General features: G+C 38.7%; 2 protein-coding genes and 1 long non-coding RNA gene across 5 annotated transcripts in view; all 3 read right to left on the reverse strand.

The window, feature by feature from the left end:
- Positions 1-3,821: 3,821 nt before the first annotated feature.
- Positions 3,822-5,096, reverse strand: Ypel (Yippee-like). The gene is made up of 4 exons (XM_017902069.1): positions 4,913-5,096; positions 4,693-4,736; positions 4,383-4,491; positions 3,822-4,286 (listed from the first exon to the last, which is right to left on the reverse strand). The coding sequence occupies exons 1-4, from the start codon at positions 5,012-5,014 to the stop codon at positions 4,197-4,199; spliced, it is 345 nt and encodes a 114-aa protein (XP_017757558.1). The 5' UTR covers positions 5,015-5,096; the 3' UTR covers positions 3,822-4,196.
- Positions 5,097-5,235: 139 nt separating this feature from the next.
- On the reverse strand, positions 5,236-18,979 carry LOC108548930 (uncharacterized). 3 transcript variants are annotated; one of them, XR_001890291.1, is made up of 4 exons: positions 18,690-18,979; positions 16,031-16,162; positions 7,306-7,615; positions 5,236-5,312 (listed from the first exon to the last, which is right to left on the reverse strand). It is a non-coding gene; the product is annotated as an uncharacterized LOC108548930 (long non-coding RNA). The 3 variants fall into 3 exon arrangements; XR_001890292.1 differs by lacking the exon at positions 7,306-7,615 and having other exon boundaries at positions 5,241-5,312; XR_001890293.1 differs by lacking the exons at positions 5,236-5,312; positions 7,306-7,615 and adding an exon at positions 14,296-15,361.
- Positions 18,980-20,437: 1,458 nt separating this feature from the next.
- The window catches only part of LOC108548826 (zinc finger protein 250), a 3,465-nt gene continuing 3,119 nt past the window's right edge, over positions 20,438-20,783 (reverse strand). The window contains exon 4 of the mRNA XM_017901949.1: positions 20,438-20,737. Within this exon, the coding sequence (XP_017757438.1) occupies positions 20,516-20,737 (222 nt within the window). The 3' untranslated portion in view covers positions 20,438-20,515. The remainder of the gene's footprint in view (positions 20,738-20,783) is intronic.

Here is a 20,783-nt window from a genome sequence, read left to right on the forward strand (position 1 = left end):
ATGAGTGAGTGATATCGTATAGTTGCTACTAGTCTGTGTATATGGAAAGAAGGCATCTTAAGGAAAAAGCATATTTTTGTCTTTGGCATAATACAGATGTCCGAACAACAAAATTTTCAAACAAGGTCATTTTCTTGACCCGTTGTAAGGACTTGTAAGTTATTTGGTGGAAACAAATATGCATATGACGGTTAATTCTTAAGACTAAAGAAATGTTAAATTTATTTAACGATAGTTATCGAAAGAAGATTGTTTATTTATCCTAATCTTTTTGTTAACATTTAGTAGTAAGTTCCCTTATCCTGAGATATGATTTTAAGTCACGACAGCGAATACATCTTACATAAAAAAATTTAATTCGTATTGTATAATAAACAAAAATTTAGATAATTTGTTATATTTTTGTTTAAATCTGTACTGGAGATATATCGAATTTTATAAAATATATGCGAACAATGTAACATTTTTTTAATACATTAAAACACCTGTATCTACAGATTCGTTAATTTTTCGGATATGAAGATTTCATGACTGTGCAGCGTGACCGTCAAAAATTAAAAGATGGGATATTCTGCAGAAAATTAGAAGTATCGGACTACTCCCATTGTCTTACACCGTTCAATTTATCACTTAGGTAGCTAACCAGCTCTTCATCTCTGCATAATATATTTTAATACAAATAATAATTACATATTCGAAATAAAATAAGTCCATTTCGATTAAATACTTTGTATTTCTTTTTTTTTTATTATGAACATGTTTTACAAAGCAAAATTGTGTAATGGTGGAAATGGTGGATGTGGTGGAGGAAAACTACGAATTTAATTGTCTATTTAATCGCCGAAGGGCCCAGTTCCAAAGCCTAATCCCTCCAAAAGATCTCAACCTAGAAGATCGTACCAATGACAGGATTTGCAAATATTTTGCGCAATTATACCCCAGCAGTCACCTTCCATAAGAAATCATATACGGACAGTTGTATCTTGGAACTATTTTCCTGAGCAACAGGTGCTTCCACTATGTTGGGTGATGAACAGGCTGACTCTTAAAATGTTACTAGTCTCACAATTGCAGATGCGATGGCTAAGATGTATTATATCGATATTGAATATATCATCACGCGTGGGGTACTCTTAGATCAGTTTAAAGCAATTGTGCATTTATCAATGGAAGTCTATAGAACTGCTTTTTTCTTTCTTTTTTTACAAATAGATCGGCTGCAAACTTAAGATTACGAAGATTACCGTTCATACGTAAAAAGGGGACTCATAAAGGGCACAGATTTTGCGAAACATAGGAGGAAAATGGCAAGTATAAGTATATAATTGAAAACAATTTCACGAGTACTCGACGATGGCATGTCAATGCTGGAAGATCTTCAATTAGCATATGTCTCCCCCTCAGACAAGGGCAGAATGCGACAGTAACACGCGTAGGAATTAAATACTACGCAAGTTGTCTGTCCTTGCTCATCCAAGTTGTTTGCGGCTCTCAGGAGGTACAAAACCAAGTGCGTCAAGAGCGAGCAATCACTCGTGAGTAGTGTAGGGTAACTCGTAATTTAATCACAACAGATTGGGATAGACAAGCTCGTAATGTGCCTGTTAATGTTGAGCAAGTGTCGATAGATCTAATGACCCATCGACTGAAAGCGATATTAGAGCTATCAAAAGATTTTATTACTGTCATGACTGCGATCCAACAAAACTCGATGCAAGTACCATTGGCCTATATACCTGACACTACACGAACATATCGATATCGTACAAGAAAATTCTCGAGAATCTACGTTTTAGGGGTTAGCGACCTGGGGTGTCGATGTGCCAGTAGCATATACCACTGATCTAGAAGTGTACAACCCAGGTGACGTTACGGAAGAAGTGCCGATAGTCGGTCACCGATTAGCCCTGAAACTTTCTGTCGATACTAATCAGATTATCGTACATAGTATGGCACAGGGTTTCGGTGAACAGCGTGCATGGGCAAGTAAATCACCTGCTGAGGTTGATCTTGACGCACGCATAGAAAATGCACGCTTCGGCTGAAAACTACGGAATTAGTGTTGGTGGGAACAATTTAACAAGATCTCCAGAAAAGTGAGTGCGTGTTAAGGGGCATTGACACAGTAATATAAAAAGTACTCTTTAAGAGACAGCATGAGGAATTAGGCCGGCACATTCATTCACCACGTTTCTAAATACGCACAAATACACTGCACTTTCATATGTATGCATTTAAAACAACGAACGCATAATTCGTGTTTCCTTAATCCATTAATTTTCCTTATCCATTACTCAATCTGCACTTTTTTGCGAAATCTAGTACAATAAAAACCGATCATATATTTTTGTACACTTATGTCACAATTATATTCTTGCTCGATATATTTCGTTATTAAAATAGGAATTAAACGTTTTTCACGCCTGCACATTTTGCTACCTTCGTTTCATTATGAAACAAAAATAAAGAAAAAATAACAAGTACTTCTTTTATTGTTTAAAATTTGAATATCGATATCTCATCAGTATTGTGATGTCCATGCTTAAAACGAGTCATATAAATGTTAGTCATGTTTAAATTTAAAGTAGACAACGAAGGTAACATTTAAAGCCGCCTAAAAATTAGTTTATATAATTTCATTTACACGAGCAGTCTCAAAAATACAATATCCTACCAACAAAGGAAAAAAAAAATTATATTAGAATGCCGCTACGACATTATGTATTGGTTTAGCGTGAAAATGACAAATCAATATCATGATAAAATTTTTTCATTTAATGACCAATGAAAAAATCAATCATACATTTGGGCTTCGAGATCGGACACGACATCCCGATCTCTTGTAAAATAGCGATCTGCGATGTTACTGAACTCTATTTAATATTTACAAATGAGATCGATATTAAAAGTAATGAGCAATTAATTTGTTCCGTTTTTAAACTCGTTTTTCAGTTTTTCTTTCTTCAATATTATATATCTCGTAGTGCGTGCATAGGAAGGCGCAGTCCAATGATTTGTTTATTCACAACAAAAAGATTCAGTCATACCACACCTTGCAGAGCCGACGAAAACGTGAACATGTTAGAATACGGTATTTCTTCTTTTTTTTTACTAACAGTAATGGCGACTGGCAGATAAACAGACAGTTTGGCAGGCATGGTGAACATAAAATCAAACATGTACACACGACACAATTAATCAAACCTTTTTCTTTCTTTCTTTCTTTTCCTCTTTCTCTCTCGCACACATGGCGTACACATACGCAAGACATTCATTCCGTCTTTCTTTCTCTCAACTTCCGCTTCACACCCATCGTTACTTCTTACGGTATCCTTATTTTCTATATCCATGAGGTCCTATAATATTGTAACATAGGCTTTAGTATGCTATACTTGTAAGCTATTCTAAAAACTACCAGCTGCGTCGCCTACGATGCGGCACAGTCATCTTAATTAATATTAGGAATATCGGCAGTGAAATTCCAATGATAGACGCGGCGGGCAGGCAGTCAGTCCAGCAAAGTCTGTGGCACTTGCGCTGCTCCGGTGCAATAACGGATTAAAAAACTTGATCTTTGATCGGGGTGCCCCGCGCGTTAATTTTTAACATTTATCATTGCGACATTCACGGCAAAATGTCTAGAAAGATAATGAATTAAAATTAGGGGGGCACCCCATTGTTCGAACAGAACGATTCTCCATCTTTATTTCCACCATGGCACCTTCGTCATCATATTCACCATCGCTTACTAACATCATTATTTTTTTTCTTTTTTTTTTGTTTCTTATATTCTATACTCATTTGTTTTTTCTTTCTTTCTTGTTTCCCGTCTTTTTTCTTTTTCTTTTTCTTCGTTTGTTGAAAAATAATTTGTTTTCTCTCTCTTTACAATACTTCCACGTGTAATCGATCCGCGACGCCGCGGATCGCCGGTGTCATCGCTTGTATGATGAATCGATCGGAAAGAACGAAAAACAGCGTCGAATTGTCCGAAACATAAAAAGTTACTAAGATTACAAATCACAAATGAAATCACAGACTTTCGTTGGTGGTTTGACAGAGGGGAGGGGGCCGCACATTGCAATTAGAACAACATTGTAGGCATTATTCTTATATCAGGAAAAGTTTTGATGGGCCTTGTGTGTGTTTTCATTCGGGGTATTCCCTTTCTTGCTGCGGATTACCCTCGGCTCAATCTATTCCCATCCATTCTCCTTGATCATGTGAGCAAGCTCGATTATAAACTTGCCCTCTTTATACTTCTGACTCGACTCGAACGCATGTTCCTACAAAATTTCCAACCGTCATTAGCGAATACTCTGATCTATCTACATATGTGTATACACGTTGATATCTTTTCACAAACTCCATGAGAAACTTACGTATTTCCACCCAAGGGTGGTCTTGCAACATTCACAGTAAATATCAGCAACAGCATGAAGGCCAGTTAACAGAACTCGCTCCTCCGCAGGACCACAGCCCACGTTCACCCTGAAACAACGACAGAACGATCTTTATCGTTAACCATTTATGTAAACATTTTTAATCGTTTCCTCGAGAAAGAGCAGAAGGAGGAATAAAGCAAGAAAGAACGAGAATACAGAGAGCATGAGAAGTTTCACGGGTAAAATAACGCGTCCTACTTTCCACGACTATTCGATCTCGCCTTTCTGAAGGCATTAGCATACTTACACGGAATTAAAGAGATAGGCACGACCTTGACTGCCCTGGAAGGACTGCAATCAAAAGGAAAAAGCCTGTATAGTGGACTGCATATACATACGGTAGACTTGCATACATATGTACATAATATATACACATATAACACGCACAGCACGGTATACATCGCTGTGTGCAAAGCTCGGAAGTGAATGCGAGAAGTCTGTCCGTTACCTGATCTAGCACGGCTCACCTTAGAGATGAGTTCGTCGTGGTTGGCGAGGTGAGCACGGCAGTGAATGCACGAGTAAGTGCGGTGACACGAGGGCAGGTATGCTTGAAAAGTTTTGACCATGATGGCGTGTCCAGGCAAGCAAAGGAAACTTCGCCCTTGTCTTCTTCTTCTTCTTCGTCGTCGTCGTCGTTGATTTTCCTCCCTCCTTTAATCAAGTGCCGAAACGCTACTTCTCTTTCTTCTTCTTCTTCGTCTTCTTCTCTCGTTCGTGGAAACGTCTGGCTGTTAACCAGCGACCGATTAATATATCGAATTTCTTCCAATCGCGGGGTGGTGGTGCAATAGTGGCCCCGTTCACCGCCGCTTCGTACTCCGATCAGCTGTTGAGCTGGTTCAGACAGCGCCGGTTCGGGGACACCTGTGAACGTCGATTATTATTATTCGCATCCTGCTCTTTTCATATACCTGATCGTCGTAGTTCTTGTTATGGACAGTTGTAAGTCTGTCTATGTGTTGTGCAACTTAAAATTACGCGCTTATAACGCCTACGATGACGACACGCGTTGTATGCCACTGCTCAGGGATAGCCGCGTGATCTAACGCAACGCGTTCAATTCGATATCACAAATCTCCTCCGCGAGCAGATCGTATTGAGAAGAACTATTATTTGTTCGAACAATATCGTTTCGAATTTTCGTTGTAACTAAAAACAAAAAAAAATAATTAAAAACAAAAAGTATTTACTACGTAAAAGCTACATTATTTAAAATGAAAAATTAAAAAAAGAGAGAGAGAAAGAGAAGAGAGGTCAAAGTCCCCGCTATTCTTAGTACTTTAAAGTAAGATACAGTTATTAGAATGGAGTAAACAAACGTAGTCACGTGAGAAAAGAACTAAAATTACATTCGGTTAGGGATTAAAAATAAAACAAACATTGGCTCCTGCGCATCCTCTTCGGAATCCGCACTCGTTACGCTGTGCGTTTCACACACTATTTACTCGCTATCGTGTATATTTATTCCACAACTATCAGTTCCGAGTTATTTATAACGACCTGTTAAATAACGTGCGTGCTCTGCCTCCAAGCGCGTTAAACCGCGCGCTGCGGCTTACTATTAGTATACTATAGACAATCAAGAACAAGAAGAAGCAAAAGAGGAAGAAGACGGAAAAAATCTCGATATAGTTACGGCGTCAGTAAGATAAAGAGGAAAGCAGAAAAAGAACAGATAACATATGGTGCTGCACTGCATACATAAAAATAACAAATGCATACGCGCGCGCGCGCAGCGGCGGACCAGCGAAACTGCTCGAACATTTTGAAGCGCAATAGCATTGATGTACGCTCCATATCGAGCGACCGGCTACGCCACGTGCTGGCGCGTGTTCAAACAAAGAAAGGAGACAAGGTCTTTATTATGATGCACCTAAAGAAAGACTTCTTTATAAGGACCGAGGAAGCGCGGGCCAGTCTCTTCTTGTCGAGTGTTCGCGCTACCAACCCGTTTCCATACCTATTTCGTTTCTTTTTCAAATTACCCCTCATCTTTATCCGGGTATGAATCTAACATCGGAACGAGGGACATTTTAATCCTCCCGCGAAAATTTCTCGACAACTTCGTATTTATAGGGCTCTAATCGGAGTTGATATAGCAGGAATCTAGAGAAACTTTACTTTTAGAGCGTTGAACGAAGTCGATAAAATGGCCGTCGAAACAAATATACCGTAACCTTGTTAATTTTAGCTGGATCTATATATCAGTAGAAAAATGATTTGTCAAGATCATTTCAAAGTCAAAGAAGCTTAATCGGTATTTAGAAGACGTAGTCGAGGATTATATACCTGTGGTTCTTAACCGTAATTGCATCCTGTTGTACCCTTCTGTGACCTTGGATTGTTTGAAGGTCACTGCACTCAGGCTCATTAAGTTTCTTTCATATCTATGCACGACGAATGCCTGAACAAAAAAGTGCAGCGTTTTATTTCGAATTTCAAGCGTGAATTATTCTTGAAATAATCTTGACCAAAAAAACGTTTCTACCAATATCGATCACTGTTGAAAAATATCGATAAATCCACGTCGTTATCTTCTTGAAAGTGAAGAGGTGCTCGAAAAGAGAGGATTTTTCGTTTCCCTTCGACAGCCGTTACCGAAAAGTAATTATGTAAAACGCGTGAGAAGAAAAACAAGAGGATATCAACAACTTTTCAATTCAGTTTCAGGCCTTGGAATAAAATATACCATTCATTAATATGAACGAAGAGTGCATCATAATTGTAATCATCTCGTTTCCATCACGTATTGCAAAAAACACACACGTAGTGGCGTATGTACAAACAAAAATAAGAGCTTTCGTTTTGATACACCAAGCAAGGTGTTTCTGCTTTATAAGAATGAAAGAACGGTAACCTCTTATTTGGATTTAGACACCAGACGCTTTCTGTGGCTTTAACCGTTTCTCCTCCTTCCTCTTTTCTCCTTCTTCAATCCTCTGCCGCGTCCTTTTCTTCGCCTACGTTTCCTCTCACTTTTTCTTTCCGTTCCGCTTGTTCTCTTTCTTTTCAGCTTGAATCAATCGAAACAATGATTCGTCGTGGCCTTGCGATAACGGTACTACTTCACTTTTCAGGCTTATGGCAGCGCGCGGAATTAGCAGTCTGTGTGACACAACCGTCGGACACGCTTCCTGCTGTATTATTTCTGACGCATGAGAGTCACTCTAAAAGACCATAAAAAGGAAAAGAATGCAACGTAATTAAAAACGAATTATTCCTTTGTCATTTCTTCGAATAGTTTCTTACTTTTTGCATTTTTCAACCTACGTATGCATGTATAGCATTTGGTTCGAGTGCCGCTTCGAATCTGGCAATTCGAACTTAGTTAATCAAATTGCATGGCAATAATGACTGCCGCAACAAGTTATCCCGAAATGGTATAATATAGTGGAAAGTAAACCGATACAAGGATCCAATTCACATCACATTTTTAACGTATCCGAGGCACCAATCGGTCTGGCAGACCAAAAAGCACACACGTTATACGCGTTATTTTCATTCACGAATGGATATAACCTGTTATCGTTCCATGTGTGCTTTACTTAAAATTGCGAACTCACATTTGAAAACGGTTATCTGTCACGTATAATTTCATACGCAGTTTCATTCAGTAAACGAAGAAAATTCTGAAAGTAAATAACACGATAAAATAATATATCACTATTCATATATTCGAGTATATTATTATTTTTTGAATGTTTTTATATTACACTATGGATAAAACATTTCGAAATGAAAAATTACTAGAATCCCTAGGATGTGATGGTCAAGACGGTTCTCGTGTTAAATTTAAAAATTTCTCTTGCTTCTTCGTGTATCCTTGAATACAACGGCCATACAGAAGGACTGTGTAGAATAGTGGCGCGCGGTTCGATGGCCGCGGACTATGAATCCGCAGAGAGGCCGCAAGAAAGAAGTTTCCCGACGAATTGTTGGGAACAAAGAGATGGAACATCCGAGTCAATACACGGCCCAAGGTCATTGCTACCCGTCGCCGACGCATCCTCGGAATTTCCGATTTTCTTGTCATCCTTTTTTTCCCGTGCCGGTGCAGACGGCGCGCGCGCCCACCTCGCCAATGAATAAGACGCGAAGAATCCAGTGAAAGCCCGATCCTACCCGCAATAGACGCTTTGTTTTTCTACTACCCGATGTTGGTATATGACGCGTGTTATGTACCTGCCTCAGACGAAGCACGCAATGGAAACACGTGTAACAGATGTCGCGTAGTGCGAGTTACCCTACAGCGTACGGTCTGCTCTCAAAAATTTAATTGCGTTGCGAGGAACTTCTGCGAAGTTGCGAAGACGCGCCACACGTTTCAACCGCGTGAGTGAGTCACGGTGGTAGCTCATGCTTAGCGATGGTAAAACGTATTTTTAAAAATGTTAATATTTTCCTCCACTTTGCCCGTTTTAATATTAATTTTTTAACAGCGAGGACGGGGAAAAGAATTTTGTAAAATCGAAACGTATAACCGTTTATCAAGGAATGTAAATTTCATGGTATTTCATAGAACGATAAGATAATGGATTGAAGTGAACAAAAAAATATTGACACCGGAATTTCGGAACATCCGTGGATATTAGATAAAATGAAAGAACCATTACAAACATTTATCGAGAATCGAACAATGTAAATAAGGTTTGGTAGCTGAACCCATGTGAATGGGGGATAAAAATTTTTACGTCCCGTGGTATGTATCGTTTGATTTCAATTTTAGGCAGTATTTATAAAAATATCTTTGTACATAAATCTGATACATACATTTTGGGATATTATAAAAGGCAGAGAAAGATCTTTAAAGATAACTTACGGAATTATCTAGAAATATCAATTTTTGTCAAGAATTCAAGGTTAGTACAAATGTAATTTATAGAATGATAAATAACATTAAGATAAAAGCAATAAAGATCGTTATAAGTGATTAGATTAAATACCGATTAAAATTACTCTTCCGCAAAGGTTAACAGTTACCGGTAAATACAATCGATACGTATATTGTGTGCCTCATCGAGTTTTTTTTCCAACAGGAAGAATTCTTCTAACCAGGTAACCTCAGTATCAATGTCACGCAAGAAACATTTTCATAAGATCAAAAGATGATGATCCCAATGACCCAAGATTATTAATTACTGAATCGAGATCTTCGGAAAGCAGACTTCCGGTTCGAGATAAATAACAAAGGTAGAATCAATATAACGATATTCAAGGAAATACTTTCCAGCAACATTATCGCACAATCTTCCCACTGGAAATTTAATCGGTGCCGAAGGTAACGAGGTTAGAGGAAAATTTCGTTAAGGCTCGCGTTCTTTCCATCGATAATTTCACGTTTGCGCGGCCAACCTGTCCATTTTTAACTTAATTGGTAACTCTATCGATGACATTAAACCTCTCGGACGCTAGAACGATCGTGTACTTAAAATAAGAGGTAAAGTGTTCTTTCTAGAAACTTCTACTTCTTGTACTAGTACTTATCCATCAAATTAACCGCTTACTTTTCTTTAGATTTGCACTTTTTAGAAAGTCGATTAATTACCACTACGAATGTCGATAATGACGCAATCTTCATTTATCTTTCTCAATTGAAATTGCCAACCGAGCTGACCGTTTTGGCACTCTTTTGTTAATGTTCAATTTATATTGACCACCATCCCAAGTGCTACCGAATGAACTACCCTGTCAGAATCGTAAATTGAAACGATCGTAAAGATTCATGAAGCGTCGTTAAATAACACTTATGTTAATGATCACATGCACACATACATGTACGACACGCACAAAATGGTTTCAATCTAGTAGAAATGTGACGATTGTCGTAATAAAAGCGCGCATATACATGGCTAACGTCCAACGGTACAAAAATTTCTGTCCATTCTAATTTCGTTTCGACGCCGGCGCGTAAAATCTTCTACATTCGATGTATTATTGTTCTCGCTTCCATTGAATAAGGAGTTGCGGCCATCTTCAACTAAACTTCATTCAACGGAGCCAACACATACCGCGCACTCACACACATCATGTGGTAACCCAATACAAGCATGTGACGAGAGCGCGATTGTCTGAGACGCTGTTACAACGAAATCACTATCTAGCAGATTAAGCTGAAACTATCGAAGTTCGCGCGGAGTCGCGTAGCACCTGTTTCAAGGAACGCGAACGAGCCCCCCTATATGTTGTGTACAGTAGCTGCCTAACTAGAAATCAATCTTAATCGATTTTACGCTTAGTCTGCCGTCCAAATCCATCGATGAACCGAATTTATGTTTCGAACTTTTACATATTTTCTTTAAACTCACTATATCACTACACCATAAAATAAGAGTTAACATAATAGGCTTCCCCTTAACCTTTCACTAACTCGATATAACAGGTAAGGTTAGCATAATAAAATTCATATAAGCAGCTTAAAATGTGCTACTAAATACGTTCTAATTTCTACTAGAGGTCGAACATACATGTTTTACACGAATCAACTACAATTTTTAATTTATCCTCGCGATAAATCAGCGGAACTTTTCGTGACGATTCTAACCTACACACAACATTATACGAAACACAGACGATCAGTTATAATAAGGTAAGCTAAAACTCGCATGCAATATGTACTGCATAAGTGTTACGATACCATTCAATGAGCTTTTAATTGTACAGATTGAAAACTACCAGGGTCTTATGGTTAATATGGTGTAAAATCACGAAATGGGCATCTCTCTCTTAACAAAAATGACCACTGCATGGATAAAGCGTTTCCGTAACATAATCGAGAATCTACATGCGACCGATAATTTACATGCAAAAGAAAACGTTCCGCAAACGAGCCACAATACATTCTTTGTCTACGAAATAGTGCCATCTTTTAAGTGGCGCTGTTTATAAGTTGCAGCTGTAAATGAGTTACCATAGACAGGCAAGTTACCATGCAAGAAGAAAATATTTCGAGCCGATCCACAATGCAGACACAATACCTATATGCTTTAATACGAACGTTATTCTTAATTCTAGGGTATTTTAGATATCATACACACGCATACGTATATACATATATCACGATACTACATATAAAGTTTATCGCATGCAATTCTAACCTTTCAATGACACTTTACGAAAATAAATCATTGAATTCTACACATTGACTATAATACACGATTATATGTATGCGTACATTCGATAACTTTGTTTCATTCCTCTCGATAATAACAGTCTTATTCCGACTGCATAATTTTATTGACGATTCAAAGTGTACCGTATACTAAGAATGGGATCACGATTGATTCGTGCGATAAACGAGACATCTGTAATCTCGATGATGCAAAAAGACGAAGAAAGGCGCGCTGCGTTGCAGTTCAATACAGCACGCGCGATAATCGATAACTCTTTTCAACGACTAACCCTATACGGAAAAGGGTTAAATAGATGATCGTGAACAGTGGCGTTTGCGAGAAGGCAATCACGTGTTTGACCCACGATCGACAGAACACGCATCGCGGGTCATGCAATACAGTCACGACTCCGCGCGTCATCGCGTGTATTGACAAAATGTTTTCTATTGCATATCACATGCAAGGCGGTACACGGTGATACGGCCTTAACTTGCGTTGCATGCAGGGACGTAGATCGACGTCTTTTATGATAAGAAAGCAAAGAAAAAAATAGTAAAAGCGATGATTTTGCAAACATTTGCCAAGTCGCTTGTATATAATGTTTATATTTTGCACAATGTGTTTGCATTAGATCGCGGTATGGCTCCATCTTGTGACCTCTGCGAACTGTCGCTTTCGACAAGAATGCGAATCTTTATTTTAAAAAGAGATGCAGCTGGTGTATCAGAACAACATGTTTGTTACGAGGAACATTACTTACCGTCGTCGAATACATACTGAAACTAAATATACGTGTAGAATTAAGTGGCTGCCAAAATTATAATGCAGTACTTTCGTGGAAATTACGTTCAAAGAGAGGTTAGAATTTATATCGCGCCATCAATAAGACTTTGAGTACAATATCAACGTGTAAACACTAATTAATTCGGAACGAAAATTCTTGCGAGTAAAAAAAGCAAAAGAAAAACTGAATAATTACAATATATGTATACACGTCGATTCATTTACATGCGTTGTATCATCTATTCGTTCTTTACAGTTCATATCTCGCAATAAAAATTGAAGATGGACACCACGCACTGCAAATGTTAAAAGATCGTCAACGGGATACAAATAGGTACGATACGCGAATGATAATATGATACATTTAAACAACAAAGAATGGTATATTTTTTCTCATGGAAGTCCGCCATGTTGCTAGTGAACGCGTGAGGGCTCATGGTTCCCGCATCTTAAAAAGTGTCGATCACTCACCAAGTGTAAATAACAGATGTACGCACTTTGAATACCAAGTGCACTGTAAACACAAACATTTGAGATAAAGAAACGAGTGGCGCTGCGTCGTTTCTTCCTTTATCTTTATATTGTTTTATCATGTTTTACGCGACAACCGAAATATCTGCTAATGATAATGCGATGTAAACAGTGAGCTTTGATAGTTTCAAGTGACACAAATTAGCGGTAAGTACACAGGTATATAAACACAGAATCACAGGGAATGATTTTCTTATTGATTATCGTTATCCAATCGAACGGTTCAACAATACAATTTTATTTGTTTCAGCAAGTTTCAACGAGTTCGTGTAGACGGTTTGGAAAAAAAAGAGTAGCGTCGATCTACGTCCCCCTCAGCGTTGTCGGGTAACGACTATATTTTTTCTGCTTCGTCTTCCATTGAATGTGCGGGGAGATATGGCTTCAATAAGTCACGCAGACTGCTCGACGGATAAGGATCCGACGTTGCATCGCAAGCAATGAACGTTTCCATAAAAAGGAAAATCTGATTTCATGAATTTCTCAATACCCTCTGACCTTCGAAATTTCCACGAGCAATTTATACTTTGCATTTGACATTGGAAACGGAAGAAAACGCAAATTCCATTGCAATTCTATTTCGATGCCAAAATAATCAACGATAGACGTGTCGCGGATCGATGTAACGTAGAAAAGGTAATAGGACGGAGATATCGCTCGGACAGTTATTTTCACGAAAAGTGGCCGCAGATTTGTTTCTCCGTTCCGCAAACCGGGAACGCACCATATGTTACGGTAAATGTAAGATTGCGACTAGCAACCAAAATATTTGAGGATATTCCGTGCACGCGGCAACCGAGAAATATCGAGCACACATTCGCAGCAGGAGAAGGAGCCACGCACGCGATTGCCCGGTGTTCGTGTACGTGTGCCTGTATATTTCCCGCACGGGAGAGAGAGAAAGAGAGAGAACAATGACTCTAAAGACGACGCGCGTTTTCCTCGCAACAAGTTTTGCATTACACGCCGTGATGGCAGGACGGACGATGAGCAGCGACGTGTTTCTTGCTTAGCATGCAGATAACTCCACCATGGAGCAAGGTGCACGGTCGTTTTATAAATAATTCGCGCGAACGTCTAAAAGCGCTAAGATTGTTGAACCACAAGCAGGATTGCATGCACGAGCAACGAGTAATTATATACAATATAACGGTCCCGTGCACACGATGCGAAGAAAGAAACGAACCGCGATAAGAACGAATGTGTTGCTGGGAACATTTTTCCCGGCCACGTTGAGCGCACTGATCGAACGCATCTTTTAATCATGAAATAAAAGATTCGTTAAAATATACTTATTCGATACTGTTAGTAAAATTCGCAATAATTCAACCGCTTTAATGCACTAACGATTATATCTCACTACACGCATAATACGTAACGGGAGAATATCTAATCTAAGTTCAGCCATTGGTTCGTGACGGACAATACAAACAGAAAACGCTCGAATTTGAACGCTACGAATTGCGTAGCGCGCAGACGGCGAACAGGCGCATGCACGGGCATGAATCATACTTCCGAGCAAATCGCTGAACGACGATACAATAACCCAGCTGGCTTTTTTGCTACACGGATTTACATTACATCGCGACGACTGGTGGTAATTAACGATCCATTAGCACTGGCGGTATTCGACGAAGTAAGATAAAAGCGATAACAGGAAATCTAGGCCTCGAATACTGCCACTTCGCTCAGTCGTTTGAAACGTGCCACGAAACAGAAGATATTATTGAATCGGCTACAAAGCGAATAGGCCTTTTTCGCGTTAAAGCTCACCGTTGGCGCTTTCTTTTATCCTCGTTCTACCCACGGTCTTTTCCCTTGCGTGTACATATGTGTATGTATTCCAGGCTCGGGTAGGACATATATGGACACATATGTGTTGTCTATCCGCGGATATATTTACGTATAGCATGTACGGCTTCGATTATTGGTTCGTCAACTGCGAGTGAAATCAAACAAAAACACTCGCTTGGTGATGCGCTCTACGCGAGTGCGATATACGGATTGAAAACGCTAGTTCTTTTATTTTCGCTCGTGTATGTACATTAGGAGAATATGAAAATGCAGACGGGCGGGGGTAGGAGATGTTCCTTTTTATCTATAATTGGAATAATAATGGAACTGAAATCCCGTGCAGTTAGCGCAAAAATGACACCGTTCCAGACACGCATCGTAATAAAGCGTAACCCATTGTTTTCTACGTAACGGATGTTCGATTTGAAACGTTTCAATTAACGCGCGGAATAGTGAATGGACTTCATATTTATCCGTGTCCCTATTATTCCAAGCAATGGCCACAGGACAAGCAATGGCGCGTGGCAAAGACGTCGAATACAGTCTGGGATATATGTTCCAGATAAAGAATATAATCCAATCTATAGCGAAGCATCACATGGGATCGTTCGTGAGGAATCAGCAGAAAAAAAAGAGTGACGTGATCTAATCCGGTCGCTTGATCAGTATGAGAAAGCAAGGATCGAGCAATATTTACTAGAAAAGAAAAATAAAAAATAAATAAATAAAAATGAGAAATTGATTTCTTTTAAAATATACGCTACAGTTTGTGTACATTGAATTATTTTTGAACTTTCATCGTGTAATCATGAATAGAAAAAAAAATTTGGAAAAAATTTGGAAAAAAAGAAAAGTCATGTTGCGTAGGTCACGCACGTACAACGAACCAGCGGCAGAGTGATAAATGATAGCGAGGTTTTTGATCGCGAACCCCACCACCATGAGAGCCGAGTTTAATCAAGTGCGCGCGAAGAAAATAATACGTTAGTTTATGGCACGGTAATAAAGCACGTTTGTAACGGAAGTTTACTTGAAGCGTATGACTATACGAATCATGAATGAGAAATCTTCATAGTTTGTCACGTTTCACTAACCAATATGACTAATTGGAAATACACTTAGAATTAAAATTCGTTTAGAACATTTTTTCCGCGTATCGGAATGAAATATGATTACCGCTAGGCATTTACAAGAAAGTAATAATTCTGACATACATATTTATCAGAAAATCATTAATAAATTACCATTGAGTACGAGCGTTCGCGACATTATCGAATACACGTAAAAACAACATTCGAACAAAAAATAAAAAATGAAGTTGAAAGTTACTTATAAATGGGTAAATACGCGAGTATTTATACTTACATGCACGTATATACACACACGCGCCGAATATAACCCTTCACCTTATCCTAACCATGAGCAACTCGGTAGGGATAAGTTTAAAGATTGTAGAAGCCATTGCCCCGACTGGCGTGGTCGTTCGAGCAGTCTCCGCTGGGAAATGACAGAGAAAAAAAAAAGTAAGAGAAAAACAAGACCCCCTCGGAGCGTTCTGGAACATGCGTTGGCCAGCCTGCGAGACGGTTCTATCGCGCGCAGCCCAGCTGACAGCCCAATCAGCTGTAAACGTACACAAAAGCGTCGTCCAACAGGTCCACAGCGGACGCGTTCATGAAAACAGAAAACTCTATGCGTTCCTTCGCGTCGAAGAAAATATCGATTCGATTGAAAAAGTATCATGCATAATACGCTCTTTTGGACGTTTTAGAAAATATCTATAAATTGGCAACGCTGAAGTGTAACGTATTACGACTAGGTAATAACAATTAGTCACAAATTAGTCGTAAATAAGGTTAGTTTCACTTTTCACGAAATTCCAATAACGATGCATAACCATTGTACGAATGATCACAGGTAAAAAACAAACTTTTATTTGGAAGTTTGTACTCTGCAAAATTGTTTAGTTATGTGACAAGATAGCTATACACGCAAAGAGAGACACATAGAAATACTTGAAATATCATGGTATTCGATGCGCAACCGTCTATTTTGTGCTATTTGGTGGGCGTCAAAGTTTAATATCACGGAAGCACTTTCTCGTGGAAAAGCAAAATTGGTACGCGTACAATATATGCGTGTATATATATATATATATATATATATACATATATACATATATATATATACATATATATATATATATACACACACACACATAACTGGTGTGGCAGTTGCATGGTTACGAAGGAACGAACGAAGAACTTTCGTTGCGCGAGCCGACGCGACTCTATAGCAGCTTCGTTCAGTCGCTGTTGCCTGGCTAGACAGGAATCGCGCGAGGCTACACCACTGCAACTTAAATAAACACCGGGAGAGGAACAAGCGGCGTACAGCAGCTTCGAGTTTAGTTAATTCGGGTCATCGTCCTTCGTAACTCGTCGCGCATATTTAATTTTCCATGTAAAGCGTCCTGGACGGATGCATCACGGATGTCGCTTTCAAAGCGAATTGCACCTTAATATGCACTTTGTGTACACGTCTACACACACCAAACGGTTCTCGGTCTATTAAATTCGAAAGGCGCTCGACCGACTCGAGAAACCCGTAGTCAAATTGCGATCGATATAGGTAGAAGGAAAATAGAGATACCCTTTTTCGAAGAATTCCTGTTGACGACACAATTTTTATAGCAAAATGACTATATGTATATATATCAGTAAACTTGGCCAAATGTTTACGATAGAAAAATCAATGGAAGTTTGGTGGCTTAGGAAAATACACAGGCAAGGAGCAAGCAAGTTACGTCAATTCTCTCTGCCACTTAGCCTTTACCACAGGTTCTACACCAGGTATTATGTAGGTTTTTTCAGAGCGATCGAAGTCATTCTGTACACGTTCACACACGGCAAGAAGAAACGTCGCAAGAGGGTACGCGCGTACTAAAAGATAACAGTTTGAACGTTTTTATGACGCGGCGGTTGAATCAGCTGTGAATGTGTACAAAACAAGGCAGCGCGCATTATCTTAGTGACATTGCCGGTTAAGTATCAGTAAAATTATCGTCGCGAGTGCGAGTATTACGATGTCGTTGACATTGCAATAAGTTAAAAACATTCTTAAAAAACTATAAAAAAAGATACAGATAAGAAATGAATTAAAGGAAGAGTATATGCAGGACTGGCAAAATTATAATGATGTATTGAAGAAGTGCAAGAAGATCAGTGTACAATGATCAATTAACAATGGAATAATAGATTCTTCACGCACACGTGCGGACGTGACGACAGAGCTATTCGATATGGCAGATTATGCACTGTTACCAAGTGGGAAAGCACTAATTAGAGAGCATCATTGAGGTCGGATTGAAATGGAAAGAATCGGTTATGAAATTCAGGACGAACGAGGTAACGGGAAAAATCGCATAGAACGCCACAAAACGACGGCCCTGATCTTCTCGTGGAAGGCAGCTGACAGGCCCCCGTCAGCTGAGAGCGTACACAAAGTCCAATGCCGTATGCGCACGTACTTTTAATCTTCGGCCTGTTTCCAAGGGAGAGTTCACTGTCGTGCAAAATTCATATATGCTTGTTTAGTCCAAGACGATGTTATTTTGACGACCTGAATGATTGCACAGTCGATACACAGACTCGAAGAAGAAAAAATAGTATTGCGTCGTTCCAGGCACAGATTGACCGAATGAAAACAGCATGGACGTATCCTTCCTCGAATTGCGATTCAAACATATCGTATTTGTATAAAAAGGTTAGCCCGAGGAAATGTATGAAAGTAAAGGATTTCGCGAGTAATAATTTTTCAATTCGACACAGACATCGTCAATAACAATTCCCGTTGTAAATGCAACCATTGCACTTTCAATTGTCTAGAATACATCGCGTTTCGTGAAATACACCAAACCGTAAGAAAATGGCAATGGAGTCGAACAAAGTGTATGTAATGTTGTCAAAGCAAACAAAGAACGCGTGCATGAGAAGAGGGTGCATCGAAACAAGGGTTTACGCACCTCCATATGCATCCGTGGCCGCGGCAACGAGCGACGATGTGTGTCCTCGGCCTCTTCTCCGTCTCGAGCTTTTGATCACGGATCACGGCTTCTTCGTCTTCGCGAAATGCCACAAACAACGACGACGACAACTCGTTTTGATCATCACTAACGCGAAACAGTCGCATCCAGCGAGCACCGTACTGCTGATCGGCTCGGCGTCGTTCGATTTATTTCGGTTCGTCCGCAGGCGGGACGATATACGATGACTTGTGCGCATGCGCCATTTGTGCTCATCAGTCTCCGGACATTACCGCCAGAGGTCACTTATGACAAGCGTTACCTTTTCTTTTTTTTATTATATTACCGAATGAAACGCGGGAGATTTCAGGATATTGAAATATGTAAACAGTGAAATTTTGTTGCATTCGAAGTATTTGATTTGTGAACAAAACCATTCGAATAAACTTGTATATTGCACAAATGAAACGAATGAAATTTTTAATTGTATACATGTACTACATGCTCGTATTTTCATGGTTTCAAAAATAGGAATACTGATTGTTCGTGTAGCCCATATATTTTCGTGCGTGTGGGCAAAATATTTCTTTGACAAGATAATCCGTCTCACGTGCACGTAGAGGCAGGATCGTTTTACAATATTTCATCCTTTAACAATTTCTTCTGTTTTCTTCCATTTTAAATGTGATCCTAATTTAGATCGTATTTTACTTTCGTGTAAAATCACGAAAAACGCATTGCATGTTTGTATCTGTCTGGAAAAAATATATATGTATGTTAAAACTATGTAGGAAAGCTACCTTTATTACTTCTTTCATTTCTTTGCGCAATTCTATTAGCTATTACATATCTCTGACAAAACTATTACAAAAGTTGCTATGTTGGGTGATTTTGTAAGAATATGTGAATGGCTTTCACACATATCTTGGTATTATAAAGTAAAAAAGTCGGAATCGAAAACATAAGAAAGTACGGAAGTTTAAGAAATCGAAACGCTATCAATCGTATAAAAAACAAAACGATTTTAACGATTCGAACTTTATTCGAATCCATTGAATTCGTAATGTTAATAATTATCCATTTAATGGAATATAAATTTTCGTAATGCTCTTGCGCTCTTAATTCTCTAGAATTTGTTAAACAAATTGCATGAATTGCGATAACGTAAAAAATACGTTTAAAGACACCATTCATCTCTTTTTTTCGGGCAGACCTACAATTTTAAATGCTCCATAAATGCGCTATGTCTGCCACCCTCTCCCTCTTTCTTGATACATTCTACATATTTATTTTTTACTGATCATTCACACGATCAACATTTCTCTCGACTTCCACCATACAAGCGCAGCATGAAGGATAACAACAAAGCAGTAGTACATAAAAAACTTATTTTTTTACGTTTGTTTATTCAATATGTATTTTCTTATAAAGTGATGTCCTACTAATTAAAAGTAAGTGAAAAAAAAGTTCACCAAACAATAGTTAATATATTCATTAAAATTCATCATCTCATTAAGGCAACTAATTTGTTTAGTTTCATTTTACATATCTAGAGTAAATGATATATAAAGTATATGTAAAACACTAATATATGGTTATTTTTATTTTCTTGTTACAAGCCTTACATATTTAGAATATAATATGTATACTTTGTATATATACTCTTGTAATAAAATTGATTACTTCGTATTCGATTCTAGAGATAATAAATATATCTAACGTGTAATGTTAGTACAAGAGAAGTGCGTGCAGAGGGTGGCAGCAGGGTGCGCATTTGGGAGTGCTATTGTTCCAGGGACTGACCAATCCCCACTTTCTATATCGTCTCACATAGTGACATTTAACTGTATTGCTTTAGTGTCCACAGAGCACGCTTGTTGTTGTTGCTGTTGTTGTTGTACCTGCTGTTGTACTTGTTGTTGAACTTGTTGTTGCACTTGTTGTATCGCTTGAAGCTGTATCGTCTTTGTATCTACAGTGCACGTTGTTTGTTGTTGTTGTTGAGGTTGTTGTTGTTGCTGTTGCACCTGTTGTTGTTGCACTTGCTGCTGTTGCACTTGTTGTTGCTGTACTTGTTGCACTTGTTGCTGCTGA

The sequence above is a fragment of the Eufriesea mexicana genome, unplaced genomic scaffold, assembly GCF_001483705.2.
Source record: "Eufriesea mexicana isolate 0111107269 unplaced genomic scaffold, ASM148370v2 scaffold1653, whole genome shotgun sequence".
NCBI lineage: Eukaryota > Metazoa > Arthropoda > Insecta > Hymenoptera > Apidae > Eufriesea > Eufriesea mexicana.

Coding starts and splice junctions, on each gene's coding strand:
- Ypel (XM_017902069.1), bottom strand. CDS start 5,014: ATGGTCAAAACTTTTCAAGCATACCTGCCCTCGTGTCACCGCACTTAC. Junction 4,492..4,692: donor GCCTATCTCTTTAATTCCGT/GTAAGTATGCTA, acceptor TCGTTGTTTCAG/GGTGAACGTGGGCTGTGGTC. Junction 4,287..4,382: donor CCACCCTTGGGTGGAAATAC/GTAAGTTTCTCA, acceptor GAAATTTTGTAG/GAACATGCGTTCGAGTCGAG.